Source organism: Astatotilapia calliptera, chromosome 8 (genome assembly GCF_964374335.1).
Source record: "Astatotilapia calliptera chromosome 8, fAstCal68.1, whole genome shotgun sequence".
NCBI classification, from domain to species: domain Eukaryota; kingdom Metazoa; phylum Chordata; class Actinopteri; order Cichliformes; family Cichlidae; genus Astatotilapia; species Astatotilapia calliptera.
In genome coordinates, this window is record NC_137429.1 from 27010069 (window position 1) to 27036969 (window position 26901).

Sequence of the window (26901 nt, forward strand, 5' to 3'; positions counted from 1 at the left end):
TTCCTGTGTGGTGCCTACGAAAATTATTTCATTTTAATATTCCATGTGTTTTGTGCCTGCACCATATCTCCAGTTTTATTATTTGACACACATTCTCCCTCAAAGACTGGCCTGACATATTTGGTACCATTACCATCTTCAGTAAAATGTGAATTAGGTTTAAGCAGTGTTTTTCTGCATAGTGTATATTTGTTATGACAACGCTACAAGCAGGTCAGTTATATTCATGGGTATATGGGAATGGTAGCATTTAAACTCAGATTTTGATTTTGATGTGATTTTCTGCCCTTGTGTACGGTAGATATCCCAGGCAGAGATATGAACCAGGGCCTTAGTAAGTCTCACACGAAACTCTAAGCGAGATCCCCAAAACTTAAATGTGTGATGACAACGGGTGACATTTTCTGTGGCTCCTGCATGGCCAATTGAAAATAAATTGTGACCAACTGTTTGGGGCTTTGAAAACACCTAGGGTGAGTTTTACAAGGATGGCATTTTGTGGTGCATTTTTTGGTTCAGTACTGCTGTGAAATAAAGTTTATATGAGTGTAAAAGCTAAAACAAATATTCTGTCAGAGAGTGCAGCTTTCTGCACTCCCTCTATGGAGCAAGTGTCACTTTTCTTATATCATGATCTGGAAGTGTTAGCTTTGTTAAAAAAAGATGCAGTAAAAGTTACCCTGATTTTTTTCTCCTCCTTTAAAAAAGAATGAATAATTTGTTTTTATATAACTGAGAGTGGCTGTGGTTCAGGAGTAGAGTGTGTGTGCGTGTGTGTTTGTGTGTGTGTGTGTTAGAGAAGACTCTTAGAAAATGAGTTTATATGAATGTTTGTGTTTTTGGACGAATGAAAGTTGTTGTAAAAATTGCTTTGAGTTGGAGTAGAGAAAACACTATACAAGTATGTATGTTGGTATATTCATCCAAATAAGATAAGATATGCCAGAAATTGGGAAACAGTAAAGACAAATGATAAAAATATGATGAGAAAACAAGGCAGAAGAACTCAGTACAGTCAAAGTACTCCACTAGACAAATAAATAGAATACAGTAAAAAAAAAAAAATTTAAAAATTTTAAAAAAAAAAAAAAAAAAAAATATATATATATATATATATATATATATATATATATATGTATATATATATATATATATATATATATATATATATATGTGTATATATATATATATATATATATATATATATAGGGCGTTGTTGGAATGCTACTACGCAAGTAACCCCGGCGGAAGGGGCTACATGAATAGGATGAGGGACCTATGGATTCTTCGATACCCAACATCCACAATGACGGCGAAACAACTAGTAGCTCAGTGTTCCAACATTCGAAAGAAGGGACTGCTCTCACAGCTAGAGATTGACGAGGTACAACACAAATGCTACGGCAAGGAGGAGTCAGGACGCCAGGTCAGGGGGGAGATATCATCACCCCCACCCGAGATTGGGTACATAGCCCCAAGTGCGATAGGAGAAGGATCGTTGAGTGCGAGAGGAACTGACCTGAAAAATAGGATCATGGCCAAGCTTGAAACCTGGATCCCCCGTAGCTGGTTACCAAGATTACGTGAAGTACCCTCAGAAGGTCTGCTAGATGATGTTAATGCAGCACTACGGGCAATACCTACAACCACGATTACCGACACTAACAAGCTGATCTACAATACGGCAGCAGTGATCAGTGAGATGCTTGGCTACAAGTTGAACAGCCACAAGGGGCAGTACCCTCCATGGAGAAGGAGGCTAGAGGGCAAGATCAAAGTAGCACGGAGGGAGGTTAGCCAACTAACGGAGTTGCAGAAAGGTGCGACAAAGAAGGTGCCTAAGAAATACAGCAAGTTGTCCATACCTGAGGCCTTGGAAACTGCCAAGCAAAGACTCACAGCCTTGGCCAGCCGCTTGAGGAGGTACACCAGAGAGATAGAAGGCAGGAGAATAAACCAGCTGTTCTCCACAGAACCAGCAAAGGTGTACTCTCAGTGGCAAGGGAACAATAAGAGAACAGCACCACCAAGGCTGGAGACGGAGCAATACTGGAAGAGCATATGGGAGAAGGATGCAACCCATAACGGCAATGCTCAGTGGCTAGAGGATCTGAGGGCAGACCACAGCGACCTCCCTGAACAGGGTCCAGTAACCATCACAGTGGCAGATATCCAAGAAAGGGTCTCCAGTATGAAGAGTTGGACAGCACCAGGGCCCGACATGGTTCACGCCTACTGGCTGAAGAAGCTGACTGCACTCCACGAGCGTCTGGCAGCACAAATGAACCAGCTGCTAGTTAACGAAAGACACCCGGAATGGCTAACTGAAGGCCGGACGGTCCTGATCCCCAAGGACCCCAAGAAGGGACCGGTCCCCTCCAACTACCGACCAATAACCTGCCTCAGTACTACATGGAAGCTCCTGTCAGGCATCATATCGGCTAAGATGAACAGGCACATGGGTCAATACATGAGCGGGACACAGAAAGGAATTGGCAAGAATACCAGAGGTGCAAAACACCAGCTACTGGTAGACAGAACAATCAGCCGAGACTGCAAGACCAGACTGACCAACCTGTGCACTGCCTGGATTGATTACAAGAAGGCCTATGACTCAATGCCCCACAGCTGGATACTGGAATGCCTAGAATTGTACAAGATCAATGGGACCCTAAGAGCCTTCATCAGGAACTCAATGGGGATGTGGCGTACAACACTAGAGGCCAACTCCAAGCCCATAGCACAAGTTACCATCAAGTGCGGGATCTACCAAGGAGATGCTCTGTCCCCACTGCTGTTCTGCATAGGCCTGAACCCCCTCAGTGAGATCATTAACAAGACTGGCTACGGATACAGACTACGGAACGGAGCAGTTGTCAGCCACCTCCTGTACATGGATGACATCAAGCTGTATGCCAAGAGTGAACGAGACATCGATTCACTGATCCACACTACCAGGCTATACAGCAATGACATTGGAATGTCGTTCGGACTGGAGAAGTGTAGTCGGATGGTAACAAAGAGAGGGAAGGTAGTCAGAACTGAGGGGATTGAACTACCAGAAGGCAACATTGCAGACATAGAGGACAGTTACAAGTACCTGGGGATCCCGCAGGCAAATGGGAACCATGAAGAGGCCGCTAGGAAGGCTGCAACCACCAAGTACCTGCAGAGGGTCAGGCAAGTCCTGAGGAGTCAGCTGAATGGTAAGAACAAGATCCGGGCCATCAACACATACGCCCTGCCCGTGATCAGGTACCCTGCTGGGGTAATAAGCTGGCCAAAGGAGGAGATAGAAGCCACTGACATAAAGACAAGAAAGCTCCTGACCATGCATGGAGGATTTCACCCCAAGTCCAGCACCCTGAGGCTGTACGCTAAGCGGAAGGAAGGGGGCCGGGGACTGGTGAGTGTCAGCACCACAGTCCAGGATGAGACAAGATGGCCCCAACTGACCGAGTGCTCAGTGAATACCTCAGGCAGCAGAAACCCAAGAAAGAGGAGGGAGACGAGGAACCATCATGGAAGGACAGGCCCCTGCACGGTATGTACCACCGGCAGATAGAGGAGGTGGCTGATATCCAGAAATCCTACCAGTGGCTGGACAAAGCTGGACTGAAAGACAGCACAGAGGCACTAATCATGGCAGCACAAGAACAAGCTCTGAGTACAAGATCCATAGAGGCTGGGGTCTATCACACCAGGCAAGACCCCAGGTGCAGGCTGTGTAAAGATGCCCCAGAGACTATCCAGCACATAACAGCAGGGTGCAAGATGCTAGCAGGCAAGGCATACATGGAACGCCATAACCAAGTGGCCGGCATAGTGTACAGGAACATCTGTGCCGAGTATAACCTAGAAGTCCCGAGGTCAAAATGGGAGATGCCCCCAAGGGTGGTGGAGATTCCTGTGGGACTTCCAGATACAGACGGACAAAATGGTGGTGGCTAACCAACCGGACATAGTGGTGGTAGACAAACAGAAGAAGACGGCCGTAGTGATCGATGTAGCGGTTCCGAATGACAGCAATATCAGGAAGAAGGAACACGAGAAGCTGGAGAAATACCAAGGGCTCAGAGAAGAGCTCGAGAGGATGTGGAGGGTGAAGGTAACGGTGGTCCCCGTGGTAATCGGAGCACTAGGTGCGGTGACTCCCAAGCTAGGCGAGTGGCTCCAGCAGATCCCGGGAATAACATCGGAGATCTCTGTCCAGAAGAGCGCAGTCCTGGGAACAGCTAAGATACTGCGCAGGACCCTCAAGCTCCCAGGCCTCTGGTAGAGGACCCGAGCTTGAAGGATAAACCGCCCGCAGGGGCGTGCTGGGTGTTTTATATGTATATATATGTGTATATATATATATATATATATATATATATATATATATATATATATATATATATATATATATGTATATATATGTGTATATATATATATATATATATATATATATATATGTATATATATATATGTATATGTGTATATATATATATATATGTATATGTGTATATATATATATATATGTATATATATATATATATATGTATATGTGTATATGTGTATATATATATATGTGTATATATATATATATATATGTATATATATATATATGTATATATATATATATATATGTATATATATATATGTGTATATATGTATATGTGTATATATGTATATGTGTATATATATATATGTGTATATATATATATATGTATATATGTATATATGTATATATGTATATATGTGTATATATGTATATATGTATATATGTATATATATATATATATATTAGGGGTGCAACGATACACAAAATTCACGGTTTGGTTCGGTTCGATACTTTGGTGTCACGGTTCGATATTTTTTCGATATAAAATAAGATGTTCATGCCTTTTTAATTTGTCATTTATTAAAATTATAAATATAGATTTTAACTCAAAAGTACAGTTTTTAAATTTAACCCTAACCCTTGTGCGTGTTTTTTATTTTGACAGCGAATGCGCACCTGCGGACCACTTATGTGCACCCCTGGTTATTTAGCTCATCATATCCAGCCACAGAAATTCTTTTGTCCATGAAACCATAAAGCTGCACTTTCTTTTTGCCTTATAGTCTGATTTGTCATAACTTTTCTGTTTTGTGGTAAGCTTTTCTTTGGCTGTCACTTCTTCACCCTGACCTGTCTTATTTGGCTCAGCAGAACTAAAATATATATCCTGCTGCTTTTACACACGCACTCACATAAGCTCAGCGATTCTCTGCGCGATCAACCTCTCACATGTTTAAGCTTGCTGCGGGAGATTTCACTTGTCATGTTTGCATAGTAAGCTAACGATTGATAAGACGATGTCAGAGGAATTGGTGCACAAATTATCATCACTCACCAATCAGTACTGTCGCTCTCTATACACAGTTCACGCGATTGCAAAGTGAAAGCAAAAAAAAATTCAAACGCGATTTCAATATGTCACATATTGACAGTGGCTCACCGATGCCAATGACATAATTACTCAGCTACATTTCCGAAAGAATGCAAAAGCATTGACATATATTTTTCCTTCCTACAATAGCCGGACGGGCAGGGAAGAGATAGATTTTGGTAGCCCGACTGGAAAAATCGCTAGCCCCAGGACGTCGGGCTAGCGATTTTGCGAGCCCTGTATCTGATTGAGGAATCACTCATCTTTGGAAAAGAGAGTTTATTACAGAGAAATGGCTCTTTCCAAAACAAAAGTTATACTATCCGCTTCTTCTGGGCTATATTCTCAGCAGCATATTAAACATATCAGGTCCCCATAAGGAGAATCATGTGCTAACGGCTGTCTAAATGACTCAGGTAAAGTTTGTAGCATGCAGGCTTGTTGTTTTTGTCTTTGCACTAGGATGATGTCGGCGTAAATGTGCAGTCATATTCGTTGTGTTCCCACTAGTGCTTTCAGGTTAACCTCGTTAAAATGACCTTAACGCCACAACACGGCAAATCTCCGTTAACGAGCTACCCCTGATAGCCCCGTGCATGGGGCTAGACGGCCAACACGTTAACGAGCTAACTGCGCTAACACACTAGCTCCCACCCATGTAATTGAGCATTGTGTGGCACATCCAACATACTGTTTTACTTTAGTCCATGACTGCTTACCTTCAGGGTCATACGTCACATGAAAACCAAAATAATTCCAAACGCCAGATCTGAATGAGGGTGGGGGAGGTTCAATTTGCCATGTTGCAAGGAGAGCTTAACTTCTGTCTCGCTAGCTTGCCCTGCGCTCTTCCTTCTGACTATGCTGTCTGTGTGGAGCGCACATTGGATCTGCGCTCGACAGTGCAGCCTAGGCGGAGTAGTCGAACGCAGATTCACTGAGCGCTCCACACAGACAGCATCGTCAGAAGGAAAGTTGATAAAATAAATTACAAATGTTGTATTGTTCGATACATATGCGTACCGAACCGAAAGCACTGTATCGAACGGTTCAATATCGATACGAATATCGTTGCACCCCTAATAGATAGATAGATAGATAGATAAATTATTTTGGTTTGTTTTACTGTATTTGATTGCTACAGTCACACTAGTGAAACAGTGGTTGGAGACTGTAGCGTGACCAAAGTTGTTGCAACTGTGTGCAATGAACTTGTGATTTTGTTGCCTTTGATATGGTTGCTTTGAAGACGGGGGACAGATCCTTGACCACTCACAGTCAGCTGCTATCTTCAAAGTGATTTTGGTGACTCACAACAGCAATTAAATGACAGAAAAACAGAATCAGTCTCATTAGATGTTATCTGCTTATGATAACACAGCAGTTACTGTAATAAATAGGCAAAAAGTACAAATCCAGCTATTGCAAATGTGTTGATTTTTACATACACGGAAATTCACATGAAAAAGGAATTCACATTAACTGCTTACATTTAGAATCCCAGATGATTAGAATCAGAAATTCATTCACAGATAGTGACATAGTTGGTGCTTAAAAATCGCATTCCAACTTTTATATAGGAATATAATGAGAAGACGAGTTGGCAACCGGCTTACTCAAGTCCCCTACTGCAAAAAGGCATGTCACAGACAGGTTTAGCTCATCGGTTCAGACTGACTTAATTGCGAAGTTTTGGAAAATAACTGCCAATTATATGTTGACCTTGACTAATCTGTCTGAGAATGATTACAGTTAGTCCAAGATGGACTATTTGAAGATTGTTTAAAGATAACTTAAAAGTGACTACCCCAAGGTTAAGCATGAAAAGGCCTTAGTTGGTTGACTCAACTACTTGTGGTCAGATGTACAATGCAAAAAGTTCAATTTATTAATCTGATATGCATAAATCTTTCCTATTCACAAAGAGACTCTCATCCTATTTTTGCTCTAATATGACTGAGCCATTAAAAAGTAAAAGCTTAAATTAATTGCTTTAAATAAAAGTGCCCTGTAAAGTACGTGGTTATGGAAGCTATTTATAAACTAAACTATAGCTAAATAAGCCACACAGCCCAGAGAGTGGTCAGCAACCATCTGACAACCACGGATTGCAAAGGAAAAACAGGTATTCCCCAACCAAACAATTGACTGCTGGCAGTTGTTGTGAAATTGATCAATAAAGCCCCATTCACATGTGTATTGTCCATTATTCAGTCGACTAAACTGTGTGTTGACAATGTTAAAAATGGGAGTAGTTAATGACTGTATTGTGTATCTAGTATGTAGTCCTGTGAATGGGCTTATGAAAAAATATATCACAGTTAGATACATTACATGTACATCTCTGGATTGTTAGTATCACCATAGGGGACAAAGTCGGTGTGGCAAACCAAACCAAAGAATAACATGCTCGTGATGATCGTGAATGTGTGATCACTTTTGTGGTTTTCAGGATCTGATCCATTACAGCATAGTGCTTCACCAGTTGTTTTCTTAGTGACTGTGATCTCAACTGCCTCCAGATTATGAACAAGCTCCTCCTGTGTAGTTTTGGGCTCATCCACATTCCAGCTCCCGATCAAGGATGATTAATGGACATCTGCAGGCCTACAGTCTTGTCCCTGACATCTTTAGACAGCTCTTTGGTCCATGTTGGTGGAGGTGTGCTTTTTACTCATAAGTGTTTTTCAGAAAAATGTGTTTTTCTGGATTTTTGTTGATATCCTGTCTCTCTCCTTTAAAGTAAAACTATGGTAAAAATTAGAGACTGTTTTTTTCTTTGTAAGTGAGCAAACCTATGAGTTCTGCAGGGGATCAAATAATTATTTCCACCACTTTATGATTACAATTTGATAATTGCAACAACCCCTTTCTAACAGAAAACATTAATTTGATTTCACCGCTGACCATTAGGGAAGTTTGCTCAGCATGTTTCATTCATGTTTAATTCATATGCGCATGCTTTTAACTGGGATTGATTTACTTACGTTTGCTCTCATCTGTATTTTGAAGTCAATGATTAGTTGACCTTAAAATGTCTAAAAACATATATGTAAGGTTGATTTGTGACTTTACATTTGCCGTGTGTGTGTGTTTCCGTGTTTCCATTGGTCATTTAATATATTATGATTTGGAATCTTTCTGGCTTACTGAAGAGGCCCACTTTGTATTCTGGGTGTTCAGTAGCTGCCAAAGTCAAGTCAGATATTCAGAATCATCAGGAATAAAAAATCCATAGATACGATGACCTGATATCCTTAGTTTGGTACCTAATCCTTTGATTGATCTCTCTTGCTGGTTGTCTTGGGAAAGTTTGGACACAGACATTAGCTTTCACCCCTTGTCCACAAAAATACGATGTGAGCATTGATTTTCTGAAGGAATAATACTGTTATTGAAAACAAAAAGCTGGTGTTGCAAAAATATGTCTTCATGAATATTTATGGAACAATTTCAAACAGTTTCTCAGACTGTCAGCATTGACAGGACTGAGTTTATGTGACTCAGATGAACCCATCTCTTTCAGATGTTTGCTTAGGATAGTATTGTCTTACCATTGGTGTTTCTTGTCCTACTTAGCTTTAATATTGACAAGCATAATGGGCTACTTTACTGGGAAACACTCCTCTCACTTTTTTCTACATTCCTATCCATGTTATCAGGTGCATGCAGTGCTGGAAGAGATACTGGAGAAACTCCCAGAGGAGTTCAACATGGCTGAGCTTCTAGGGAAAGCAGAGGAGAGGACTCCCTATCAGGTCGTGGCGCTGCAGGAGTGTGAGCGTATGAACATTCTCACCCAGGAGATCAGATGCTCTCTTCACGAGCTAAGCCTTGGACTTAAGGTGAGTAGTGGCTTTGAAGTGTTAATGGGAGGCTATGCACTGTTATGAGACTGGAGATGGAAGTGTTTTGCCTTGCAAAAACATTTACATTGTACATGTCCTGTGGACAAAGCCTGAGTTTTATTATGATACAGTATTCAGTAGCTACCAAGTCAAATAAGATCCATCCATTGATTCCTCCACTCATCCATCTTCTTTCACCTATCCTGTGCTGGGTCACATGAGCAACCTAAGCAAGGAAGCCCAGAAGTCCCTCACTGAGGTGTTCCCAGGCCAGCAGAGAGACCTATTTGACATGGGTCTACTCCTGGGCCTCCTGCTGGTAGGAGATAGCAACTGGTCACACTATTTCAGTCACTACCCAAAGCCCATATCCATACGTGAGGATAGGGACGTTGATCGACCAGTCTAGTCTAAGGTTCTAGTTCTCATTCCCACTGCTTCAGACTTGCAAACCACTCCAGTGCAAGCTGGAGGCCACTACCTGATGTTCATCCTAATAGAGATATCTCCAAATGGAGCAACCTTTGAACGACAGTCAGGACCAATTTTCCAAGCCGAAGGTGCGGGGAAGCAACCGTCTTTTCCTGTAATAAAAACTCCAATGGTGATACGTAGGATATCCAGGCCTCCCCACCTCCTTCCACCAAAGGCAACTCCAGAATGGAAAAGAGTCCATCCCTTCTCCAAGAGACTGGTTCCAGAGCTCAAACCAACTCAAATGCATTGAATTTAGCCGTTTAAATTTATATAACACAAATGACACAGCAAGTGGAAGCCAGAACGACAAGTCTGGGGGGAGATATCATCACCCCCACCCGAGATTGGATACCAAGCCCCAAATGCAATGGAAGAAGGATTGTTGAGTGCAAGAGGAACTGACCTAAAAGACAGGATCATAGCGAAGCTTGAAACCTGGACCTTCTGTAGCCGGTTACCAAGATTACAAGTTCCCTCTGAAGGCCTACTGTCGATCAGAATCAGAATACTTTAATAATACCTAAGTAAATTATGTAATTATGTGAATGCAGTACTACAGACAATACCTACTGCAACCATTACCAAGACAAATCAGCTGATCTACACCACGGCTATAGTGATTAGTGAGATGTTTGGCTAGGAGTTGAGCGACCATAAGAAGTATAGAGAACATTCGAGATCTCTGTCCAGACGAGTGCAGTCCTAGGAACAGCCAAGATACTGCACAGGACCCTCAACGACTAAAAACCTGCAACGCAAAACAGTGAACTGTGACTTGAATCCCCACCATAAAAAGCTTCAGTTATTCTCAACACCTATGATTCACTTTACATAGGCTTCTCTACTGTTGACATCAACAGACTGCTTAGTTAGTATTCCTGCACAACTAAATCTTTTCCTTTGTTGTTTGTCAGAAGCACGGTTGTAAGAGTGACTCAGAGATCTGGCTTACAGAGTAGCAGAAAGGAATGAGATGTCGGCATTCTCTGTGTCAAGCCTGACTGAGTCATGTGTTAACAACAAATGAAAAGAGAAAGAAAGGGGGAAAAATATGTCAATGCATTTGTCAGGAGTTATGAGGCTTCGATCTCCCCGCCCTACAAGCCCCAATAAATCGGCTCAGTGATTTAAAAGCCATGTATACTGTTGTACCAGCAAATGGAATCATATGTTGCCTCTATAGTTCAATAAATAGGAACTATCAGAATGTTATCCTGGTTGAGGTGTTGGAGCTTCATAGTGCTATGAGGTTGAGTATGAAATGGCTGAACTGATGGATTATTTTGAGGAGTGGTTAATGATAAAGTCACTTATCTAGATAAACCCACAGAACCTTATCACCCTCATAAAGAATTCTTATGTCAGAAATGGGTATCTATACATCAGCGATACATCAGCTACACTATCAGCAGGTGAAGGACACTACTGTTTTCACTCGCATGCTGTCTCATTACTCATCAGTGCCATCTTCTCTTGGCTATCTTACAGCATGTTTCCTTATCTGGCATGGCTTGCTTATTCCCATGTTTACTGATTTCTAAAGGGCTTGTTACCATTCAACACCTTAAGTAGCTGGAAGGTCTCACCTCCAGTGTTTAGCTAGACAAGCAGGAACTTTTTTCCCTTCCTGTAAATAGCATTCAAAAACCAGCAAGAAGTTTTTTGCACAGACACAGCATTTGTCAGCACTGAGAGTACTCGCCCTAATTAAAATGGGTATTTCCAGATGATCAAGAAGAGCATGAAAGCCAAATTATACAACAGATTTTTCATATCCACAAGCAGCCTGTTCAATAAAGTACAGCAAACAATGGCAATAGAACTAATATTAGCATTTATGGTGACATCACCAGCCTAGCAAGCTCTGGTGATTATACTGCAACAAATCCGCACTATATCAACATAATGTTATCTGAAAGATTTTTTTTTTCAAAAATGAAGTTAGAAATTGGATAAATTAGATTTATCTATTTTCTATGGCAAAGGGACAGAACTTGCCGATACCCGTGTAGATGTTGCAGTTTCGTGTTTCATGACCTGCCTATCAAACACTGGTCGGGTCACACCAGCAGTTCATATTGCAATATCTAACATTTTAATGGAATCCTCACATTCTAACAAGTAAATCCATACTTTTCTATTGCATCATATTCATGTTTGTTTTAAAGCAAAATGTCTTGAAATTACTGAACTTCAAAGGAATACCAAGGGAGTATCCAAAACAGAGGAAAATGTTGTAGCTTATGAACACAATCAAATGTTATTTTCCTTTTCTGTTGGCTTCCACACATATAAGTCTCAGAATTCTGCATGTGGGATAACCTATTGTTATTGTAATGCCGACATAGAAGTGTCCTTTAATTTATTATAGTGGTAGATTTATGAAGTCAGGCCTAGACCTCAGTTTGCACCCACTATGCAACAGCAAGTCGTTGGTCTTCCTTGGTCTCTTGTGCTCTGGGGGTCTCTGGATGTCTGGAGCCTGGATCTCCTCCATACCTGCTTCATGCCCTGGAGGACGGGGCTGTGGCTCCCCACACCCTCTAGCAGATCATTACATGAAGGAACCTTTTGAATACAAGCGCGCTCATGCTCACAGGTGTACACACGGGTGCTCACAGACACAAATTACACCTTACCTTCCTACCTCAAAGCACACTGTGAGCTGTTGATCTTATGTGCTGCACAATAATATTCAATATTTAGTATTTACTTTTATATTCACACAGGTTATCGTGATGTTGTTGTTTATTATATTGCTCTTTTTTTTGCTTGTTTTCTCTTTTTTCTTTCTCAACCGGTGATCCAGGTGATGATTATGTATTTTTTGTCTGTTTGTTTTGTTTGTTTTTGTTTTGTGCCCTTTATCACCGTTCCTCTTCCCCGCTGTTTTTGTTTCCCTACCTCTCTTTCTTTCTCCCTTTTCTTTCCCCCAGTCATGTCTGTCCCATGTGTAGCAAGTGAAAATAAAATAAAATAAACAATAAAAACAAAGGTCAATCAAATGAACCAATACGGCAAGGCCGGGATGGTCCATTTGGTAAAGTAAATCCGTTGGGCATCTTTCTTGGCCTTTAGACAATAATTCTGATGGCAAAAGAACCAAACGTGACAGGTGGGGAAGAAAAAAAGGCACAACTTCGCATCACACTTTCTTAATTTTCACTATGGCTGAGTGGTTAGTTAGCATACTCTGTGTTAGCTAGCAAGTGTTTGCAGGCAAGGCAGCATCTTCCACACAATCTACAGGCAACCACAGCAGTCTCCTAGCTACCAAAGCAATCACAGGAAGGTTTTTCGTATACCACTGTCTTTGAGGCCAACCTCACCCAGCAACAGCCTCTAGTAACCACACACCAGCTGGTCAGGAAATACACCACTGTCAACCATTCTCTAGGTCTGTGTGACAGAGGCCTTAGCTATCCAGCTATCTGCAGTCCTTTTTGTCTAGTAACACCACTTTGTACCTCTTTCCTGACTGTCCTCAGCCATGCACAACAGGAAGAAATAGTTTTGCTATGCTCATAGAAAGATATTTACTGAAAACGCTGCAGAATTAATAGGATAAACAGGATATAAAGAGTGGCTAGTGTAGGAGCCATAATTGAATGTATTGGATTTTGATGATCACTGGGTTTTTTATTTGTTTGGTTGTTATGGGAGTCACGTGGGTGCTAGCGGTGACATAAATGGGCGTTGTCAGTCTGTCATTCACTGGTTTTGATTTTGACAGAGAGGAGGGCTGGGTAGCCGTAGTTTTTGTTGACCGCTGCACGACATGTTCGCTTCGTTATATTAGAGCCTGTGATGTTGTAAGAGTTTGAATCAGGAGCCGATGATACTACTCTGTAAAAATCGCAAAGCACTTTAATTAAACGAGCAAACAATTCCATCTCTCGCATTATTGCGTAACTGACAGCGCATCAGGCAAATAGGCAGGCTCCATCCCCGGCCTGTAGCGACTGTGGAAGTCGCTACATCTTTAGTCAACAAAAAACGGCATTCTGGAGAAGCCAGCCGCGAGCAGGATCAAAGAAATCAGATCAAGGAACCTGAAAGACGCCAAGTAAGTGCAGCGCATCTGAATGAGTGAGCCCAGCAACACCGACACACCTGACGCAATTCTGAGGAGCGCAGGTAAGAATACCTGTGCATGTCTGGTTGTGGAAAAGGAAGCCACATTGGATTAGCGCTGAGATGTTTCAAGAAGAGACACTGAATGGAATGAATGTTGGTTAAATGTGCAACGTTTTTGGCTGCGCTCTTGGAATGATGTCTGCGCTGCGTCTTATTACCGTAATTATGCTGCTTGGATGACGTTCAAATGGACAATTAAAGTGCCGTTACGTTGAAAGGATTTTATGGTCAAAGTCTATTGTGGCTTCCAGTGGATATATGTTTTAATGGATGATCACTGAAGATTAAAATAAATAAATAAAAAATCGAACAAACAAACGGGAAAATCATGAGTCAAACAGCTGGTGATGATTGTTCCTCTAATCATTTGAGGGGAAAGAGAGAAAGAAAATTGACTGGAAAGGCATTGTTGAATAAAATCGAAAAATTACAAAATGAATGCAAAATATATGTCAATAAAATGAAAGGACTAATACAAAAAATGAAAGCGCTCATGCAACACACTGAAAATCTTTCTCAAATTAAGCAGTATTTGGTGGATTTAAAGGCACTGTGTGAAAAGGCTTCAAGTTCACATGTTGAGGTGTTGTCTTTGGTGCCAGAGGAAGAAGTAATAAAACAAGAGGAATGGTTTTCAAGTATCATGAAATACACCAATGTGTTTTTAAATGAAATTCAAAACTGGATAAATCAAAGAGAACAAAATCCTGCTGTTCGTCCAAAGCAAATCAATTTATTGGAAAACAATGTTGCATCAAATACTGAGACAGAAGTGGAGGATGATATCAAGCCAAGTGATAGTGTTTCAAATGTTGAAAGCCACAAAACTTCTTCATCAAGATCTTCAACTTCATCTGTTCGTATGAAAGCTGAGGCAGAGTTGGCAGCTTTAATGATAAAGCAGAAATTATTGAATGAGAAACATGTACTGGAAGAAGAGGAGGAACGTCTTCGTAAAAGAAAGGAAAGGCTAAAATTGGACACTGAAATTGCTGAAAAAATGGCTACAATAAATGTCCTTAAAGCTCAAAGTATAACAAGCAAAAAAGGCTCTTTAAAAGTTTCAGATGGAATGAATTCATACATTTCCCATGAAAGATCTAAACAAACCCTTAATGTTGATGCATTGGAATTTATACCTCACATTTCTGCAAAACAAAATTCATTGACTAATGCTGAAACTCAAAACAGGAGAAAAGATAAAACCCAGGAATGTGTCATGCAACAAGCCGTGCTGACTGAATCTTCTCAAAATAAGCACCCTCGACAATATTCAGTTATTCCTTCAAACCCATCTGATGCAAATGGACAAAATGACTGTCATACAAATGGTATGGTGGAACTGGAACCACAAAATGATGTTATTGGAATAATGACTAAACAAAATGAAATAATAACACTCTTAATCCAACAACAAAGACTCTTTTCTTTACCAAAGAGAGAAATACCTCATTTTGATGGAGATCCACTTCAATATTATTCATTTATTAAAGCATTTGAGAATGCAGTTGAGTGCAATACGAAAAATAACAGCGATCGTTTATATTTTTTGGAACAGTACACAAGAGGCCATGCAAAGGAATTGGTGAGAAGCTGTCAACAAATGAACTCGGATCGTGGTTATCACAAGGCAAAATCACTGTTAAAGGAGCACTATGGCGATGAACAGAAGGTCGCAGCTGCATATCTGGACAAGGCACTTTCATGGCCATCAATTAAAACGGAGGAAGTAAAAGCTCTTCAGAACTACAGTTTGTTCCTCAGGGGATGCTGTAATGCAATGGAGGAGGTGCAGCATCTGAGTGATTTGGACATGCCTTCTAATATGGTGAACATTATTAAAAAATTGCCGTATAAATTTAGGGACAAATGGAGAAGCCATGTTTGTGACCTGCAAGAAAGGCATAAAAGAAGAGCCAAATTTATGGATATTGCAGACTTTTTGGAGAAGCAAATAAGAATATTAACTGATCCTGTATTCGGTAATATTCAAGATTCTCCGCTTTCTTTACCAATAAAAGGAATGAGTAAAGCCAAGTATCAAGGCAGACCTGGAAATAAAGGAACAAGCTTTTCCACCACTATGCAAGTTGTGGAGAGTACACCTAAGCCTGCGGAAATGGAAATGAAAATTAATCAGGTTGGAAGGAACGTCTGTATTTGTTGTGGAGGAAGACACATGTTGGACGTCTGTGCACAGTTGGGAAAAATGGCTCATGAGAAGAAGATAACCTTCTTAAAGGAAAATGGCATCTGTTTTGGCTGCTTGTGTATAGGACACATCAGTAAAGATTGCCGTAAGAGGATTTCCTGTTCCAATTGCAGCCGGAAACATCCCACCATCCTGCACAAAGAAAGTTCACCTTCTGAAAAGACCGACAGGAACATGCAGCCGCATGTGAGCACACTGGTGTCGAGTGGTCTTACAGGGGCTGGAGACCAGGACTGTAAACTGCCCATTGTGCCTGTCCAAGTAAAGTCAAAGAAAGGAAGCAACATTATTACAACATATGCTTTTTTTGACCAAGGGAGCACACTAGTTTTCTGCACTGAGAGTCTGATGCGCAGACTTCACCTTGAGGGAAGGAAAGGAAACATCCTCCTCAGAACCATGGGCCAGGAAAGAGTTGTGAGCAGCAACACTTTATCAGGACTGGAGGTTGCCGCTCTTTGTGGTGATGAATTTCTGGAACTGCCAAAAGTGTACACACAGGAGTCCATGCCTGTACATAAAGGAAATATTACAACACCAAGAGATATTGAAGGATGGGCACATTTAAAACGCATAACCTTGCCTCAAATAAATGCAGGAATCGAACTTCTGATTGGAACAAACATTCCCAAAGCCTTGGAACCTCTGGAAGTGGTGTGTAGTGTTGATGGAGGACCGTATGCCGTAAGGACAAGGCTTGGCTGGACCATCAATGGACCACTTTCAGGAAACTGTGAAGCTACAAGTGATCAGAAGCATCCACAAGTTACAGTCAACAGAATTTCTGTTGTCACGCTGGAGGAGCTTTGGCAGCAACAGTTCAAGAATGACTTTCCTGAGAGCAAAGTTGATGAGCAGGTTGGATTGTCAAGAGAGGATCAGAGATTTCTGGAAATAGTGACTAACTCTGCCAAATATGTGGGTGGTCATATCCAGATAGCATTACCTTTTCGGAATGCCAGTATCAGTATGCCAAACAATAAGAAAGTTGTTCAACAACGTCTGTGCTTTCTACAAAAGAGATTTGAGAGAGACACAGTGTTTCATACTGAGTACAAAGTCTTCATGAATGAGCTTCTGGCTAAAGGTTATGCTGAAAAGGTCCCGGAAGAGGAGATCAATCGCAATGATGGCAAGCTGTGTTATATACCACACCATGGTGTTTACCATCCGACCAAGAAGAAACTCAGAGTTGTGTTTGACTGTGGAGTGAGTTATCATGGAACATCTTTAAACTCCCAACTCTTACAAGGACCTGATCTTACAAGCTCTTTAATAGGAGTGATCACAAGATTCAGGAAGGAGCCAGTTGTAATTATGGGAGATATTGAATCCATGTTCCATCAAGTCATGGTTCCAGCTGAAGATAAAGATCTATTGAGATTTCTCTGGTGGCCTAAAGGTGATCTGGAACGACCAACATCTGAATACAGGATGAATGTACATCTCTTCGGGGCAACTTCGTCACCAAGTTGTGCCAAGTTTGCACTCAGAAAGTGTGCGGATGACTTTGGACATCTCTACAGTGAGGAAGCTGTGAAGAAGTTGTTGCACTGTTTTTATGTGGACGATTGTCTTGTGTCCGTTGAAACTGATGAGGAAGCAGTGTTAATGTACCACGAGTTGGTTTCTTTGTGTGCCAAAGGAGGATTTTTGCTCAAAAAGTGGATCACCACCAAGCCTGGAGTGCTGGAATCAATTCCTGAAAGTCACAGAGCCACAGGAATGAAAGAGTTGAACATGGAATTGGATTCCTCAATGATCGAGCGAGTTTTGGGCGTGGAGTGGTGCATAAAATCAGACTCTTTTAGGTTCAAGATTGTGCTCAAGGACAGACCGCTCACCAGAAGAGGAATCCTTTCAATTGTCAGTTCTATCTATGATCCTCTTGGAATGCTAAGTCCTGTGGTCTTAACTGCTAAGAAAATCCTAAGAGATCTATGCCAGGAAGGAATCGGCTGGGACGATAACGTACCAGAGCTGTTTTCCAAAAGATGGTTAACATGGCTCCAGCAGCTCCAGCTATTGAGCAAGTTTGAAGTGAGTCGTTGTCTGAAACCTGATGGATTTGGAGAAATCACGAGTGCTCAGTTGCACCATTTCTGTGATGCCAGTGAGGATGGGTATGGAACAGTGACCTACCTGCTGATTGAAAACATTTGTTCAGAACGACACTGTGCGTTTGTTATGGGAAAAGCTCGTGTCGCTCCTCTTAAATCCTTTACCGTCCCGAGAATGGAGCTCATTGCAGCAACCATGGCCAGTCGATTGGATGTACTCTGGAGGAAAGAGCTGCAGATGGAACTTCTGGATTCTGTGTTTTGGACAGATAGTGCTTCTGTTCTTAAATACATCAGGAGTGAAACTTCAAGATTCAAGGTTTTTGTGGCCAACCGAGTTTCACAAATCTTAAGAGTTTCATCTTCCTCGCAATGGAGATATGTGGACACTGCCAGTAATCCAGCAGATATGGCCTCAAGAGGAGTGAAAGTCGATGTTTTTATGAAGAATACAAAATGGTTGTCTGGGCCTCAGTATCTTCTACAATCTAGAAGTGAATGGCCTGTCTACCCAGATGACATCAGTCTGCTTGCATCTGATGATCCTGAGGTAAAAACAGTTGCCACAGTGAGTGTTGAGCAAGCTGGAGAAAATTCTGTTACTCGCTTGTTTAAACATTTTTCCACCTGGACACGTCTTAAGAAGTCAGTGGCATGGCTGTTAAAATTTAAGGACTTGCTTCTGTCCTTTGTGAAGAAAAGGAGAGAATTGTGTTCAAGTTTACCACAGTCAGAGGTCACCAAAGAGCAACAGAAATCATTTGTGGAAGAAAAGCTGAGGAACTTTAAGAGGACATCTGTGATTAAGAATCTTACAGTGGAAGATCTGGACAAAGCTGAGGTTGTCATTATCAAGTTCTGTCAGAGGAGGAGATTTTCCTTGGAGCTTGTGAATCTGGAGAAGGGACAACCCATTATAAAATCAAGTCCTCTAAGAAGAAGGAAGAAGGAAGCTTCGCCCCAGAAAGGCAGCAGGCCCAGACAAGGTGTGTCCTAGGATGCTTAAGGCGTGTGCTGCTGAACTTGGGGAGCCGCTACAACGAGTCTTCAACCTCAGTCTGCGACTGGGGAGAGTGCCCGCCCTATGGAAGACATCCTGCATCGTCCCGGTCCCTAAAAGGAACCGGCCCAATGAGCTGAATGACTTCCGACCGGTGGCACTGACGTCACATCTTATGAAGACTCTAGAGCGGCTCTTCCTCAACTTCCTCCGACCACAGGTACAACATGCCCAGGACCCACTACAGTTTGCATACAAGGCGGGTGTCGGAGTGGAGGATGCCATCCTGTACCTCCTACACAGAGCCCACTCACACCTGGATGGGGGGAAAGGCACGGTCAGGATACGGTTTCTTGACTTTTCCAGTGCCTTTAATACCATCCGGCCCTGTATGCTTCAGGAAAAACTGAACAGGATGGAGGTGGACCCCTGCCTGGTGGCTTGGATCTCCGACTACCTCACCGACAGACCACAGTACGTCAGGCTGAAGGACATCACGTCTGACACTGTGGTCAGCAGCACAGGAGCACCACAGGGAACTGTGCTGTCCCCTCTTCTCTTCACCCTGTACACCTCTGACTTCTGCTACAACTCTGAATTATGCCATATTCAGAAGTTTGCAGATGACACGGCCATCATGGGGTGTATCTGGGATGATCAGGAAGAGGAGTACAGAAGTCTGGTGAGGAACTTTGTCGCATGGAGTCACACAAACCACCTGCAACTCAACACCTCAAAGACTAAGGAACTGGTTGTGGACTTCGGGAGGTCCAGAGAAGGTCCACTGCCGGTTCAGATAGAGGGGGAGGAGGTGGAGGTGGTCAACAAGTACAAGTACCTCGGGCTGTGGGTGGACAATAAACTGGACTGGTCATGCAACACAGAGCACCTGTATAAAAAAGCCCAAAGCCGACTGTACTTCCTCAGGAGGCTGAGGTCTTTTAACATCTGCAGGAAGCTCCTGAGGATGTTTTACCAGTCGGTGGTTGCTGGAGTACTTTTCTATGCTGTGGTGTGCTGGGGGAGCAGCACAGCAAAGAGGGACTCATCCAGGCTGGAGAAACTGATCAGGAAGGCTAGCTCTGTGGTCGGCATGAAGCTGGACACTCTGGTGACAGTGGCAGAGAAAAGGACATTAAAGAAACTGATGGACATTATGAACAATGCTGGGCATCCTCTGCACACGGCCATAAACAACCAGAAGAGTCTGTTCAGTGACAGGTTGCTTCTCCCCAAGACAAGAACTAACAGACTTAAAAACTCCTTTGTCCCACACGCCATCAAACTGTTTAACTCCTCTCTGGAGGGGAGAGGGAGGGGAAACAGGAAACAGGAGGACAAAGGAGGGGGGAACAACTAAGCTGTAGTGCCTCTTCACCTCACTGTACAATACCTTGTGCAATACTTTTTGTAAATAGTCAACAGTGCAATAGACTCAATACTTGAAATGTGCAATTCACTTGTATTTTTATTTTTTATTCCTATTTATTCTATTTATCCCCTTTGTATACTTTATTTATATTTGTCTCTGTATTTATATATATGTGTGTGTGTGTGTGTGTGTGTGTGTGTGTGTGTGTGTGTGTGTGTGTGTGTGTGTGTATATATATATATATATATATATATATATATATATATATATAACAATTCTGTAACTGTAACTTCGGTCGTTGCTGTGCTTTTTTTGGAAGTCGAATTTCCCAGAGGAACCCACCCGAGGGATTAATAAAGTTCTATCTTATCTTATCTTATCTTATCTTATCTTATCTTATCTTATCTTATCTTATCTTATCTTATCTTATCTTATCTTATCTTATCTTATCTTATCTTATCTTATCTTATCTTATCTTATCTTAAGACTCTGCCCACAGCTGCAAGATGGAATTCTCAGAGTAGGTGGGAGACTTGGTAGATCATCAATGCCGGTTGAGGTGAAACATCCCATAATACTAGCAAAGGATCAACACATTTCCGAGCTCTTGCTTAGACACATACATCAGGAAGTTGGACATGGTGGTCGTAACCACATGCTGTCTAAGCTAAGAGAAAAGTACTGGTTGATTGGAGCTAGTACAGCAATAAGAAAAGTGTTATCTAAATGTGTCATCTGTCGACGTCTTAATGCTCCACCGGTGAATCAACAGATGGCGGATTTGCCCAATGAAAGAATCATTCCAGATGAACCTCCATTCACGCGGGTGGGAGTGGATTACTTCGGACCCTTCAGTGTAAAAAGTAGGAGGAGCGTGGTGAAGAGATACGGTGTTATGTTCACCTGCCTTGCTATCCGTGCTGTTCACATTGAGGTTGCTCCATCATTGGATACTGACTCTTTCATTAATGCGTTCAGACGTTTCAATGCAAGAAGAGGTCAGGTTCGAGAACTGCGTTCTGACAACGGAACCAATTTTGTAGGTGCTGAACGTGAACTTAGAACTGCCATTGAACATTGGAACCAGGTAAAAATCAATGACGTCTTTCTGCAAAAGGGAGTTAAATGGACCTTTAATCCACCTGGAGGTTCACATCACGGAGGAACCTGGGAGCGACTGATAAGACTGGTTCGCAAAGTACTTAATTCCATAATGAAAGTACAAAATCTGGATGAAGAAGGTCTTCATACTGTACTTTGTGAGGTTGAAGCCATCATTAACAGCCGCCCAATTACCAAAGCCTCAATGGATCCTAACGACCTGGAAGCTTTGACCCCTAATCATCTTCTTCTGTTAAAGACCTCACCGATATTACCACCAGGAGTATTCCATTCCACTGATATGTACACACACAGAAGATGGAAACAAGTCCAATACATGTCTGATTTGTTTTGGAAAAGATGGGTGAAGGAATACCTACTACAGCAACAGGAACGTCAGCGATGGATTGGAGTAAAAAGGAACCTCATCGTGGGAGATCTGGTTCTCATCATGGACAGTTCGGCACCTCGAAACTCTTGGCCAATGGGACGTGTGATAAAGACTTTTCCTGACCGAAGAGGATTCGTTCGTCAAGTTCGGATTAAAACTCAGACTAGTTGCCTGGATCGACCTATTACCAAACTGTGTCTACTGCTGGAGGCAGATCACAGTTAAAGACTTCTGGGTCCAATTATCAGACTTTGATTGTATTTGGATATAAAATGTCTCTCATTTTTCTTTATAGATAGACTTTAAGATTACCTATAGGATTCCTGCGGGTAATATTGAAATACAGTAAATGCTTGACTTTTCTCTGCATGTTTTATGTCTCCTACTTGGTTAATTATGGGTAATTATTAGAAGGGATCCTAATAATTAGGGGCTGGTGTGTAGGAGCCATAATTGAATGTATTGGATTTTGATGATCACTGGGTTTTTTATTTGTTTGGTTGTTATGGGAGTCACGTGGGTGCTAGCGGTGACATAAATGGGCGTTGTCAGTCTGTCATTCACTGGTTTTGATTTTGACAGAGAGGAGGGCTGGGTAGCCGTAGTTTTTGTTGACCGCTGCACGACATGTTCGCTTCGTTATATTAGAGCCTGTGATGTTGTAAGAGTTTGAATCAGGAGCTGATGATACTACTCTGTAAAAATCGCAAAGCACTTTAATTAAACGAGCAAACAATTCCATCTCTCGCATTATTGCGTAACTGACAGCGCGTCAGGCAAATAGGCAGGCTCCATCCCCGGCCTGTACAGTCGCTACAGCTAGTATTTCGTTTAGCCTTGTTCCTTCCCTCTCTGCTGGTGGTAAGGTGCAATCCAGAGGACACTGCCTAAAGCCCAAATCAAGCAGATTATCCAGCAGATCATCATGCAGGTTGTTTGTTGGAAGGTGTCAATGTTGTATCAGTGGGATTGTAGCTTAAAACACCAGGTGCTCTACTGTCAGTGTGTTGCAGAAATTAATGAAAGGAGAAATAAGAAACAAGAATTTTTTTTATTACTCCGTTAACGTGTAGCAGTATATATTTTTTTATCTCATCTGTTCTCTCTCCTTTAACCCTCGCTCATCAGGGAGAGCTGACCATGACCAGTGACATGGAAAACCTTCAGAATGCTATCTTCCTGGACATGGTGCCAGAGAGTTGGACCAAACGGGCATATCCCTCCATGTCTGGCCTGGCCCTGTGGTTCACTGACCTGCTGGCCAGGATCAGGGAGCTGGAAGCTTGGTCAGCTGATTTCAGCTTACCTTCTGCAGTGTGGCTGGCTGGCTTCTTTAACCCTCAGTCCTTTCTCACAGCCATCATGCAGGCTATGGCGAGAAGGTAGGGCTACTCAGCATTAAGATATAAGAAAATGATGGAAACCACATGGCTTGTTAACAGGAAATTTGTGGTTATGCGGCAGAAACGAGTGGCCCCTGGACAGTATGTGTCTGCAGTGTGATGTCACAAAGAAGAATCGCGAGGACTTCAGCTCTCCACCTCGTGAAGGGGCCTACATACACGGGTTGTACATGGAGGGTGCACGCTGGGACACACAGGTACATGAGTTTTTATTGATTTCCTTGTTTAGCTGAGTGCCGCAAAGTTGCTACAGAAAGTTGATACAACAAACACAACACGCTTTCACTTGCAAGCTCCTCAGACTATATATCTAAATGAGGTGAGCTGACCCTCACCTCATTTAAGCTCACAAAAAAAGCACCTTCACATTTCCTTAGTGGCTTCATTTTCTGCTTTGCAACCTGCTTGTGTTCAGCTGTTGGGGCATAGCACATTACTCAGCTTCCCAAAGCTCTTTCTATCTCTATACATTCAAGCTCTGCATATGTGCCCAGCTTTCAAGGTGCATCCCACTAGACTTCTTAATTAGGGAATGTGCAGAGTGTGCACTTGAGCACTAAGATCACCCTTTGGAGGAGTGGTTCCTTTTTTCTTCATTAAAGTTGGAGGCGCAGGCAAATAGACAGGCAGCCCTACAGGCTGGGTGGCTTCCACTCACACAACTCTTCTCCTCCTACCCATTCTCCTCTCAGCCCCAGGGCCAGTTCTGTGCCACTGGCAGGGAGTAGCAGAGTGTGAATAGGCGAGTATGCAGCGCTCCGTTTGGACAATGCTCTGTGCAGCCATTAAAGTCAAAGATTTATATTAAACCTAATCTATATTAATGAACCTTACATTTTATTCAGAGATGGTTCAGACATCATGTATTGCATGTGGAATCACAGAATATGCAGATATGTCCTTTGAAATGATTTGTGTTTGTGATGGACACTACTTATTGATGTCCTGCTTTGTGATGTACTTGATTCTTTCAATATGTTGTGTGAGCACACGATCAAAATGGATATTCGCTAGTGTAGTAAGAGTGTAGACACAGCATCATTAGGACAATTTATAATTGGGCGATCGTGGCTCAAGAGTTGGCAGGTCGTCTTGTAATTGGAAGGTTGCCGGTTCGAGCCCCGGCTCGGACAGTCTGGGTCGTTGTGTCCTTGGGCAAGACACTTCACCCGTTGCCTACTGGTGGTGGTCAGAGGGCCCGGTGGCGCCAGTGTCTGGCAGCCTCGCCTCTGTCAGTGCGCCCCAGGGCAGCTGTGGCTACAATGTAGCTTGCCATCACCAGTGTGTGTGAATGTAGTGTAAAGTGCTTTGGGGTCCTCAGGGACTAAGTAAAGCGTTATACAAATACAGGCCATTTACCATTTTTACCATAATGACTTGCTCACTTTAGGATCCTCATCATTGTTATTTACCCGAAACAGATATAAGGTTATTGGTACTTAGCAACTCTTTAAAGTGTTGTAGGAATTGCAGATGCAGTCTGGGCTTTGTCCTCTTTGCTTTCCAAAGTCATCAGGATTTACATTCATTCCTGAAAGTCACTGTGCATGCATGGAGAAACTTCTGTTTGTCAGGAGCTAATTGTAGGAGGATTAATTAGCGAGACAGACCACTCTGTTTCCGACTGTTTAGAGAGTGTGTATACTAAGACAGGGTAGCTCGACTTCAGCTCAGACTCTCTTGACTTTCACCACTTTTCAAGGGTGCCACAAAACTGTGTTTAACAAACTCTAACTCTGCTTGTGCCATCCAAGATTAGTCAAACAGCTTCTTTTCTTTTCTTTTCTTTTCTTTTCTTTTCTTTGCTCTGGCACAAAATGATTATTAAATGGAGGCTCAATGGCAAGCACAGCATCTGAGCAAAGCTTCCTCAAACCTCAAACTAATTTATAACTTCTACAGTTCTGTGAAATGTTCCTGTCTGGGGTTGATTGGCTTGTCATTCCTCCTTCACACCCTCCCTCTCCTTCCCATCTCCCCGACTTTCCTTCTTTATTTCTTTTTCTTTCAGACTGGCTTGATTGTGGATGCCCGTCTCAAAGAGCTCACCCCAACCATGCCGGTCATGTTCATCAAGGCTATCCCAGTGGACAAATGGGACAACAGAAACCTCTACCAGTGCCCTGTTTATAAGACTCGTCAGAGGGGACCCACATACGTATGGACCTTTAACCTGAAGACCAAAGAAAACCCCTCCAAGTGGACCTTAGCTGGCGTGGCTCTTCTTCTACAGATCTAGAATGGTTTAAGATGAACGCGCTAATGATCCTGAAAGAGGGAATGGTTCAAATGTCAATGGACATATATGAGATGTGTTAGTATTTGGGAATAACAAATGAAAAGGTAGATTTATTGGTCAAAGCACTCAGGGAATTCTTGCTATAGCCTCTGTTGGTTTTACTCTAGATAGTTTCAGAAAGCTAAGTTAGACCGTTCTTACTTTTCCACCTACATATAAACATTTCAAAAGTTTTGCAAAAATAGAAACTGACTCAAAATTAAACACCTTACCCCGCCTAAATAACTCTAAGACCCAATGTTTTTAGCATTGCTTTAACAGGAACCCCATATTATAGCATTTGTTAAAGGTAACTTGGCGTCATTGATTGTGCCATTATTGTTATAGTGGGACTTGTGGCCACAGTGGTTGCTGTTCTGATTATGGGACACCCGTGATTATAGGACTTCATTTCCAATCTTGTGCTTCTGAGCATAGGACTCTTTGATGATAAGAACCACTCTGACACTTGTCCTGTGGGGAAAGTTTCTATAAGAAACCTTTGATCTAAGAAGAGATTTCTCATCTTTGAAGGCCTGTCTCTCAAGTAAGTGACACATGAAAAATGGCAACATGTAAAACCCACATTAGTGTATTTTGTAAATCAGTCACACTCTTACATTTTCTCCTGTCAGGCTGTTGAAGAGCTCCAAATCATTTTCTGAGACACTGAGCTTTATTTTATTTTTTTCTGTCATCATTTACGGCAACTATAATTCCGGACCTTCCCTATCAGGGGAGCGTCACATACATTTCACATAAATCATAACAGCAGAATTCATTTGAGCTTCTGTGGTAACTACAAACAGTCCATTTTCTTGACTCAGTCTGGTTCATTACATATTATTTAGCCCAGACAAACCAAGACTTGTTCCAAACTTAGCACATGAACATCTGCTTTGGAAGACCTGTACCCCTAAAGAAAATAGGATCACGTTCCATCTGACAAAAATGTGAAGAGTTGGTAAAGAGATATCAAAAAAGTCCCTTTTAAAGATCCCAACAACTTAAAAGGGTTGAGAAAGGTGAACCATCATCTTTTTTCAGTCTATTACAAAGAATTCAACCAATTTGACTAAAAGAATTCTAAGTGGCACATTGGCAGGAAAGTGGAAAAACTAAAACTAAGCTAAAATTTAGAGCAACTCAACTCCAAATTTACAAAGTTTCACTGAAACTAAACACACAAATGAAGCGTCCCATTATTT

General features: G+C 42.1%; 1 protein-coding gene across 1 annotated transcript in view; it reads left to right on the forward strand.

The window, feature by feature from the left end:
* Positions 1-26454, forward strand: part of dnah9 (dynein, axonemal, heavy chain 9) — a 196292-nt gene extending 169838 nt beyond the window's left edge. The window contains 4 exon segments of the mRNA XM_080305671.1: positions 9077-9259; positions 23141-23394; positions 23477-23612; positions 25427-26454. Of these exon segments, the coding sequence (XP_080161797.1) occupies positions 9077-9259; positions 23141-23394; positions 23477-23612; positions 25427-25654 (801 nt within the window). The 3' untranslated portion in view covers positions 25655-26454.
* Positions 26455-26901: the final 447 nt, after the last annotated feature.